The sequence below is a fragment of a genome, unplaced genomic scaffold (genome assembly GCF_019419815.1).
Source record: "Pyrus x bretschneideri cultivar Hongxiangsu unplaced genomic scaffold, Pyrus_bretschneideri_v1 Contig4, whole genome shotgun sequence".
Taxonomy (NCBI): domain Eukaryota; kingdom Viridiplantae; phylum Streptophyta; class Magnoliopsida; order Rosales; family Rosaceae; genus Pyrus; species Pyrus x bretschneideri.
Window position 1 is genome coordinate 3,573,805 of NW_025999723.1, and position 11,159 is coordinate 3,584,963.

At 36.9% G+C, this 11,159-nt stretch overlaps 1 protein-coding gene across 1 annotated transcript; it reads left to right on the forward strand.

Annotated features, from left to right (window-relative positions):
- Positions 1-777, forward strand: LOC125468873 (the record flags this gene model as incomplete). Its single annotated transcript, XM_048565484.1, has 2 exons — positions 1-377; positions 483-777. Coding segments are annotated over 2 exons (672 nt in total), but the record flags the coding sequence as incomplete, so codon positions are not given.
- Between the last annotated feature and the right edge of the window lie 10,382 nt (positions 778-11,159).

Consider the following 11,159-nt stretch of genomic DNA (forward strand, 5'->3'; position numbering starts at 1 on the left):
TACTTTGTGCAAAAGAAAGATGCTTTTGGTGCTATGGGTCTACTGCCTAAGCAAAAAATTACTGCTGCCTTGCGGATGCTTGCATATGGAGTATCTGCAGACCAAGTGGATGAGATAACGAGGATGGGGAAATCAACCATTCTTGAGTCCCTGATGAGGGTTTGCGGAGCAATCGAATCTATCTACACCGCTGAGTACCTCCGCAAACCCACAAACATGGACTTGGAATGGCTGTTGAAGAAGGCCGAGATGCGTGGTTTTCCTGGGATGATTGGAAGCATTGATTGTATGCACTGGACGTGGAAAAACTGTCCAAGTGCATGGCAAGGCGCTTATGGGGACAAAAAAGGAGCAAAAAGTATCATTCTGGAGGCGGTGGCATCTTTTGATACATGGATTTGGCATGCCCTTTTCAGGGTCCCAGGAGCTCAAAATGACATCAACGTCCTTACCCAATCCCCAGTGTTCAACGATGTCCTGCAAGGAAAGGCACCAAAAGTCACGTATGAGGTCAACAAATGTATGTACGACGGGCCATACTACCTAGCTGACGACATTTACCCGCGATGGTCAACATTTGTCAAAACAGTGCCATGTCCGCGAAGTGCAAAGGAAAAACACTTTGCAAGCTGTCAAGAGGGGTGCAGGAAGGATGTGGAGCGTTGTTTCGGTATCCTCCAAGCTCGCTGGGCAATCGTTAAGGGTGCTGCCAAATTGTTAGAGTCGCTTCGATCCATCATGATGACGTGCATCATTCTTCACAACATGATTGTGGAAGATGAGTACGATTATGAAGCCGTTGATGAATATGAGCCAGACATGATGAACAATTCAAGAACACGTATATATTGTGCTCATAACGCCACCTATGAGCCCGTGCAACATGAGCCATTACAAAGGGATGAACGTTACAATGAAAGGCTCATTCAACGATATACTACATTTCAAATGCCAGACATGCACAATGCCCGGCAAATTGACTTGATAGAGCACCAGTGGGCATTGAGATAAGTTGAAGATAATTAAGTTCATTTAGTGTGTTTTTTTTAATTTGGTATGTTTATGTTATTTTATTCGGTGTGTTTTATTATTTGTTATGTTTATGTAATTTTTTTAGTGAGTTTTTTATTATTCCGTATGCTTATGTAATTTTATTTGGTGTGTTTTTGTCATTTCAATAAATATTCTCTTAGTATAAATAACTTACCAAATTAATTTGAATAAATATTCAATAAATTGGAAACAACATAAATAATACAAACACTAAATAATAAATTACAACTCAAAGTGATTGGAAAATTATGGTCTCCGATTACAAAAAGTACTCTATTCATCATCACTTAACCAATTTGTGATGCTATGATTATCTTCTCTTATGGTGCTAGGACCATCTTGGCTTGCTATCGCTTCTCTTGCACGCCTCCTTCGCACCACGTCCGCTTTCTCTGACTTCCAAAAAAATTTAGAATTTGGAAACTTCACGTCTAAAGGCGTGTTCATAATCTCACGATCTCGTTGAGCCTGTCTTTCTTCTTCAACATGTTCCCTTTCTTGCCTAAGTAGCTCTCTTTCTCTCTCATTAGTAATTTTCCCCACTTCAAATATTACTACTAGCTTGTACCAAGGCGTCTCTCCACGTACTAAACGATTGGTTAAGTAATTTCCAACGATTGGACATCGATTCTTTAGTTCTTTTCCCACTAATTTTCTCAAGATAATTGGTATGAATAAGACTCCAAATTTCTCACAACTGCATCTCATTACCCGTAAACGAACTATGAGTAACTTCAACCCAGCTAGTACACAACGCAACATCTTCAAGAAGCGACCAATTCGTACCTGCACCAATGGTCATTTTGTTGAAAAAAAATGGATTCAAACTTTGAGACAAAGAAAGGAATGTGATTGAAAGTAGTTGAGAAAATATGAAATTGTTGTGTAAGGTAGATGATAATGAGAAGGTATTTATAGAAAAGTAAAAACAATTTTTTTTAAAAAAAATTTCAGATTTTTTTTTGAATTTTTTACAATTTTTATTAAATTTTTATTCAATTAATTAATCTCTGATGTTGGATATAAAAAAATTTGAATTCCAACACTCCAGATTGTGCCACGTGTCACAACGGTAACTTTTCTTAATTTTAAAACTATTTTTTCTTTTATTTTTTTATTTATAAAGCATATTAATATCCACCGTTGATCTCAGATCGAAAGGTGGATATTAAATAAGATTTTTTTTTTTGACCTTTGAGATCGAACGGTCCAAATTAAATATCCGTTGAGATCGAACGGACCGTGGGAAGCCACGTGGCTTCCCAACGGTAACTGAAAAAGCAAATTTTTTTTTCTGATTTTGTGTCGGCGATGTGCCCCCACACGCGAGTGGGGTGCACGCGCCTGACACAAAAAAAATTAAATAAGGCCTGACGCCAGGCTGACGTCAGCGCTGGCGTCACAGAGCCTCAGGCTCTCGGGCTGGCAATTCTCCACGGGCCCAGAGCTCAGGCCTCCACCTTCACTCGAACTTGCCCATGCTGGAGCCGGTCCACGGGGCCTCGGGCCCTTTTTCTCTCCCCCGTCCCCCGAGCAACTACCCACGCTGGGCTTGCTCTTACTAACCCGAGCAGCAAATGTACGGACGGAGACGGCCATGGTTTAATGGGGGCAGCAACCCCAGCGGAGTTTTGTGAGCGAAAAGGAAATACGGTATTATAGAAGGTGCAAATGACATATTGATCATATTAATGAGTATAAATAAAACGACATATGTAGCTTGAATATATCATAATTTTACTACTTTTTGTTTATGTTCTTAGATAGCCCATTATTGTAAAACAATTCCTACAGGTTGTGGCTTAATGAAGTTTGAGAAAAAAAAGAAAATGCAATGAAAGTATAGAGGATATTTTCTTATGATGAATTTTTTTTCTCAATAACTAGAGGTTAAGTTCGTCCCCACTAAAGAAAATTTTCCAACTTTGTTCATGAGCATAGGATGTGGTTACTACGACCTCACACCCTGTACAGTGGTTTGTGAACAAATTTCAAAACATGTTTACCCACCTGGCTCGGACTTCACTATTACTAATCACCTTAACACTTTGCTTGGTTACAAGCCACACTACTAAGCTTGACTCCTTGAATAAGATAAAAACTCTGATAAGTTGTTTTAACTTTTTTCATTGTTTTCCTTCAACGTGGTCGGAAAATATAGTTCAAATATTAACACTCTTGTGAATCATAATACAAATCGGATATGACTTTTAATCTTTAATGATATGGACAATAAAAATCAAGGATGAAAATTGTACGTATTCTTTTTAACATTATTTTTAGTCTTTGATTGTGAAGGTGTCAAACTCGAAAGTCTCTAACTTGGTTTCGTATATTTAAAAATACGACAAGAAATTGAGACGATCGTTTTGCAATGAGACGTGCAGATGGAGCACATGACATGGTGTGGGCAAGACCAAGTAGGTAAAACTTGATTGTTTGCCCCATTCTTGCACTTCCAATTTCATACGATCTAATGATGTTTATATATTTAATATTGGGAAATGCTAGAGAGATCAATTATTTAAATTAAAAATTTTAAACTATATAACGTGGTTGTTGATGATTGAATTATTACTTAAACGTCGATTAACGTGCTTATTTTGTATTTGTGACGCGTCACATGATTCGTAAATTTGGTTTATGTAACATTACTCTTTAATACTTCATACTTTAAGAAGCAATTCACCAGTTTTTTTTTACCTATTTTATGGGGAACTTTGCTATTAATGTTGTAGCATATTACATGAATTTTAAAGTGGTAATTGGGAAGATCTCAAAGTCAAATTAGGAAGCTAAATGCCACATTAGTTAAGATTAGTTGGTTTGAATCTTAATGCGACGTAAGTTTGATAGGAAAATGTTTTCTTTTTCCCTCCTATTTGAGTATTCAAGAGAAAATTGCGTGTCATTTGTTACAATTAAGCAAAATGGTACCATATAATTTTATGAAATTTCAATTCAAAAAGCAAGTGCTATGTCATTGCCATTTCATAACATGAGCGACGACTTTATAATTAAATATAAAAAAATTGTGAGATATAAGATTTATGTCCCATTTGATTACTTGTAACTTTCTTTTTATTATCAATAAAAAAAATTCCTACTATTGAAATTTTTGGTACCATGCTAAATGTAAATAGAAAAATGGATGAATAAAAGAAAGAAAACTCGAAACGATAATGAGAGACGGTTGTCTGCTACAATTAAAAAAGGTCTTGTCAAAGGGTCCACGTCAAAACGTGGCTACCAGAATATCACACAACACCCTCCGCATCCGTGATAAATATAAATCATGAAATGCCAAAAAAACAAATACTTGATAACAGATCATGTTATATCATGTGATTCATGTGTAATGTGGTGTGATTTGAAGGGGATGGTTAGAGGTGCATGGGAAGATAAGGGACTTTATTCACAAAGTGAGATGAAAGGAAGAAAACTAAACCCGTCAATTTGAGGTAAAATTCGGAATTTTTTTTGGGCGGTATCGGGAAATTAAGCTACAACCTCAAAAATCACAATGTATATTTGTTCATGTTTCACTTTTATAAATAATTAAGACAAACTTAATCATAACCTCTTTGTCCTACTTTTTCTATTTTCTTCAATCATATTTGCCTTATTTTTCTTTCTCTTATTGTGTGCGACTCTATTATGCGCATCATGCGCTCGATGAAATATCTCAGTTTACAAGTCTTGGCAGTCTTCAACATTATTCTATAATATCATGCATCTACCCTCAACAAGTCTCTACAAAATAATATTAGCTGTCGACATATATTAGCATAAGTTTTTGGTATGTTGACATGAGTTGGTTGATATGATGACCCCATTATTCAAAACTATTAGCCCCGTCAAGGATTGGAATATAATAATATCAATATTTTCATACAAGTAGAAAAGTAATTGAAAGTTGGAATATCATTAGTATATTGATAAATTTTATAAGTAATTGAAAGTTGCAATATCATTAGTATATTGATAAATTGTACAAGAACGGTTTAATATTAATATTACCGATATTGTTCCCAACTTAATCACATTTTACTAGATGTTGGGTACAAAAAAACCTCGGTGATATTAGGAATACAGAAACTCCAGTATATTAATTGATATTATTTTGTCATATGTCGATATATAATCTTATTCTCCAACACGTATAAGTTGGGTGGTGCTATCCACACACACTTTTACCTCTCACAGACCCCTCTCAATTTTAGATTGTCGAATCAAATAAAAAGAATAAAATTGATAGATAAAAATTAACAAGAGTTTGTTAGATCTAAAAAAAAAAGGTGTGTGAATTCACACACCCTATAAATTATGATGTTGAATTGTTGTACAAAAAGGATCATTAAATAATCGCTCTTTAAAAAAATGCATTTAATCTTATTGGAGAACATAGCTTCCAATGTACCATGATTTTCTTAGTTTGCTGACTGCTTTTGTTGTTAGTCAATCGTTTTAGCAACAATATATTTATAAGTTTTCAATTTCTTTTTTGGTCAAGAGTTTTTTATTTTTCTTCATGTGTTTTCGAAAGAACTAAGTTCACAGTGCAGCTACGTTGATGACGATGAGGAAATGACGTGAGCGCAAAGTTTTGGATTTACAAATGAGTGCCGGGGACTTTACCAACAAAAAAAAAAATAGAAAAAAAAAAAGGATGTTTGATTATTATTGTAATTAACGTTGGGTACGTGCATGCATATGCATGGAAAACAACGACATCTATATCTACAATGAACGAGAGGTTGTACCCGCAAGTAATGCATATGCATTTTATATATGGAAAACGGTGGGTATGTGCATGCATGTGCATGGAAAACAACAACATCGACCCACAAGGAGCGAGGGATTTTATAGTGTCTCGGAAACACGATACATTATTGCAAGTGTAATAATACACTTGGTTAAAAATTTGGAATTTTTTTTAATCAATTGTATTATGGCATTAAATGTACTCAGTCATATTTTCAACATACTGAAAAGTTCCCGATAAGCAACATGGAATAGTACAAACGGAACATGGGAAGAATGTGGATATGTCTAATAATTTGCTTTAAACCTCGCTGTCAATGCAATATCTAATATGTAACATCCGATCTTGATGTGTTACTTCAACTAAAACCAACGCCACACTTTTGCTCCAAATCTCACATGATTAAAGTGGCATTACCTAACATTCAGATCAGTCTTAGTTTAATTTATGGAATTGTTGACTAAGACTCTGAATGAAGGAATGAAGGAATGGTAGGTTCAAATGAAATCTATGACTTGCTATTAAGATTCTTCACCTATCATAAAAAATTCAGTCAAGATTTGTCAATTATATTAATATAGAACTTAATTACTTTGTGATAACATGTTCCAAATTTTACGTTTTTATTTTATTTTCAAAGCGTGAATTTACGAAATTGCCCTCGAGGCAAGGACTTTGACTTCCGTTGACCATCGACTTGAGAGATGTGGGACTTATTCTTTTAGCATATCCTCGTAGTACTCGTTGGTACGAATGTATAGGCGAAAGCCGTTTGCGAGTCCGGATTATATCGGTGTAGTTACGGACGTTCGAAATTGATTATTCAAGGTTTAATTTTAATTAAATTAAATCCCCACTTTGTGGGGTGAAGCCAAATCAGAAATGAGGAAAGAAGGAAAAAAAAAAAACAAAAAAAAAAAAAAAAAAAAAAAAAGAGAAGAAGGGGAGTAGCCTTCCCGTCCACCCACACCCACCGCAAACTCCCATTTTCCAAGGTCGATTCCGGCCAACTTCGGTGGATTTTTTCGACGCCACCGCCACCATCTTGAAGCTCTTATTCCCTTCTCACCCAAGAACCACCTTGATTAACCATGGAATGTGGCGGTTTGAGGCCATGAAAGTCGACGAAAATCAACGGTGCTCCGGCCACTCTTTTTGATATTCCGGCAAATCGGCAAAGTGATGGCCAATGCCACCACTTGGGCTTTGTAGCCCATCATCCCAGGAGAAGAACCCAACCAACCTTGACCCCATTGGACCACTGTAGAAAACGAATCGACATCGGGAAGTTTTAGGCACCCACCGGCTTTGTGGGAAAAATTGACCATCTTTCGTCCACTTTTAGACTTCGTGGCAGGTATGAAAGTTGTTCCACTCACTGAGATCTTCATTTCTGTGAACTTTGAGAATTTTTGGAAATAGTTGGATTTTCCGGCGAGTCGGGATGGTAGACCGCCACCCGCGGCGGCACGTGGCCAGTGGGCCGCCAATACTATTTTTAGGCTATGTCGAATGTCTTGAATTTAGTTTTGTTATTTGAATGACATAGGTTGATCGTTGGAACCTAAATTCGTTACGATACATTACTTGATGAAAATGTGAATCGACAATCCGACCGTTGGATCGTCACCAAACTTGGATACATTATAATACGTAATATTTAAAGATCATAGGAATTTATGGATCGGGAATCTGACATATGGATCTTCCCGAATTGAATTTGTAAGTTAGTAAAATAAATGTTTACGTCCACTTGGTTTTGGGCAAATGGCAGAGATCCAACCGTTGGATCGTAATGAAATTTTAATATGTTATTCTAGAAACATATTGTGGATCGTTGGGAGTTGCGGATTGGAAATCTGATATGCGGATCTTCCGGGTCGAGTTATACAAGGTTGTAGACCCTACCGTCGATCTTTGATCGACTGTTGACTTGTGGTCAATGGGTCTCAAACTATTTTAGAATGCCCTTGAGGTTGTGTTTTATGTAAATTACGTATTCTACTGATAAGAGTTCTGAGATGTGATTCGATAATTGGTCACATGCACCAATCATTCAGGACGTCTCGATGCGTGCGCTAGAGAATCATAGCATGAACTTCAGGTGAGTGGATCTTTTCCTTTTTATCATACATATTATTGAGAGTTCTATCGACACTTTTAAATTGATTAGGTATATTACCTTCATATAATTATTGTGAATGCTTGAAGTACTAATATGAACTAGGAATGGCTTGATCCCTGTTTAGGGTTCGTAGGCAGTCTAACGAGACGTTAGATGCAGCCATAATATATTTGAGACAAAAGCCTTATTTGGGAAATTGAGCAATTCGAAGGAAATTGGTAAAGGCAAGTTTTAGTTTTGTAAATTAGTTAGTTAAATTAGTGTTAATTGGGTTGTCATGGATAATTATCCCTGAATAATAAGTAGTTCGGGAGTAGGGTGTTATTGATTGTACATTTCACACCGTATTGTATATAATTGAAAATGCTACGACATGGTTGAGTATTCGATTGCATCATGGTACATCCATATGTATATTACTTGCACATAATTATTGGGAATGCTTTCAAGTGCAAAGTTGAACGCAGGACACCCAGGTAAGTTCAAGTGAGTTTATGGTATTAGTTGAATCAATGGAGTTATAACATGACTACATTTATGTGTTAGGCAACTCTGATACTGTCGTACTGGTTGCCATGAGTTGTACATGTTATATTGAGATGCATAGGGAGCTCATAACCTGCACCCCCGGTGTTAGTGCTCCCGCCCAGAGTTGGGCACAGTCTTTCACGTGATGTTCACCTCCCGCACCTTATGCTCACCATGAACTCAAGGTAGGTGCACAGGCCTGTCATACTGACCACTATAGGTGGTTCCGACTCGTTGGTGACCCGCGATTATTCGCCCAATATTCACGTGATCGTAGCACTTGAGCATACTTATTTACACCCAGTCTTATCGTACAGACCACTAGAGGTGGTTCCGACTTGTGTGCAGGGATGCTTGATGAGATATGAGTACAGTCGTACAGGTCACGTTAGGTGATTCCGGCTGATGTATCATTTTATACTGATTAAGTTCATTTGGCTTACTTGATGCATTGTAGAGTCTATGGACATGGCATACCCGTGGTTTTAGCCTTTTTTTTTTTTTTATTAGCGTGGGTGGATATGTTGATATATATATATAGTACTGTTCTATAGAAAACGATAAGGGATTTACAGTGAAGGGTTATTACTGTTAGAAAGGTAATAGTTTTGGGAAGCTTGGTTTTACTACTTACTCACACTTTCTGTTTTATACCCCTTCAGTTTTTAACTGCTGAGTTTGTATCAACAAGGATATATGGCTAATCTTAGTATTGGTGGCTACATTTAAGGGTATGATTCTTACCCACACTACTGTACCTTACTTATGCTCTGACATCGCATGTGAAATGGGTTCGCTCCCACTCGTAGCGCACTTTGGTATTTAAACACTTTTAGATTCAAATTTAGTCACTTTTTATACACTACCACATTTTATGGCTTCGTCACCTTCCAGGTGTCGGCCAACACAGCTCGATTTGGGGTCCTAGTGGACATTCTGGGTCGGGGTGTGTCAACTTTCTTAATTGCCTTAAACTATGCCGAATCCTGCATAAGTTGTACTTAATGAAGGAGGAAAACTTGGGTATGGGTCTCTCTGATCGCGTTGTCTATTGGACACTTCTTACAAAAATATAAAATTCTATGTGTTTTAGTTCCGCTTGATCTCACACTAATCCTACCTAGTGTGAGAGTTGCCATACTAAATATGCCCTACCAAAGGTTTTCTCATTGGTGGAGTGATCATGAATGGCTTCCATCTAATTAATAACTTAACTACATTGAGTTTGCTTATTGTAAGAGAACCTAGGATCCCATAGGAAAGAAAAGATGAAACCGACCCACATTCTACCTTGTATTCCCAAACAGAGAGAGATTTGAGAAACCAAATTATTAGTTGCCAAGCAAATACTAGATATATGACAAACATGTTTTGCTAGTTTGATCCTCCTTTTTTTGTTTTTTCGACAGAAGAGAGTGTTTCGTTATTAACAACCACCAATTACAAGAAGTGTCAGATGGGTACATGTTCTTCAATGATCAATTTTTTGATATAGAGATAATTCGCACAAAATACAAATGATTAATTAAATCTACAACTACCACACAAACTATACCACTAAAACTAAGAGTCTCAAAACAGAATTGTCATAAAGACAATAAACGCAATATACTAGCACCGAAAGTCATCAGTGAGGCCACACAATCACCGTATGGACACAAACATGTGAAACGCAAGAAAAGTTTCAAGCACAATTCTTCCATCAACTTCCAACGCGCTTAAATCAAGTGGATAATAGTTTCCCAAAAAACAAAATCAAGTGGATAATAAATTACTAATAAAATGGAACCCATGCTTCATGTCTTCAAGTGCTGGGCCTGATTTGGCAATCTTCATGGAACCCATGCTTCTTATCTTCAAGTGCTGGGCCTGATTTGGCAATCTTCATGATTAATTATGTCACTTTTTTTTATGACTATACATTTCTTTTAATTTAAATATGGTGGACTGTGGAGCATGCCAGAAACTTTAGGGGTGTGTTTGTTTGGCTTTCCTAAGTTTCACTGGACTGGCTTGGCTTAGCTAAGAATGCTAGTTTGTGTTTTGTTCTGCACCAGGACTCACTTTAATGAGACTAAGTCCCACACGTTCGGACTAAATACTTCACTGAGATGTCTTAGTGAGAGCCCCTGAAAAGTGGCGGACTAGCTAGGACTGCTTGCCCTCATCTATTGTCTGCTTCGCACCTCCTCTGAAACAAACATGCATCTCTCAAAGATGCCCAGAAAACCAACCCACACCCACATGAATCTACATCTCAAAGATGCTAGCAGCATCTAAAATGCTTTAACCGACCAAGGACCTCAAAAATCCCAGAAAGCCAACAAATTTTCATCATCGATTACCTCATAAATTCATGCGAGTTGTCCCTAGAAGCTTCGATATCAGCATTAGGGATGGGCAACGGTTATGGCAGGAAGGTAACCGCGGTTACCCATAACCTTTTATACTCATACCCGCATAACCGTTTACCCTTAAACGGTTATACCTATACCCATAACCGTTTATAAACGGTTAACCATACTCATAACCGCATACTCATTTAATTATAACCGTTTAATACTCGTATACCCATTTACCCTTTTTAACCCGTTTATCTTTTCTTTTTTAACCATTACTCATTTTTCACCATCTACATGGTTTTTAACAACTTGAAAATTAAAAAAAAAAAAAAAAAGTCATAATTTT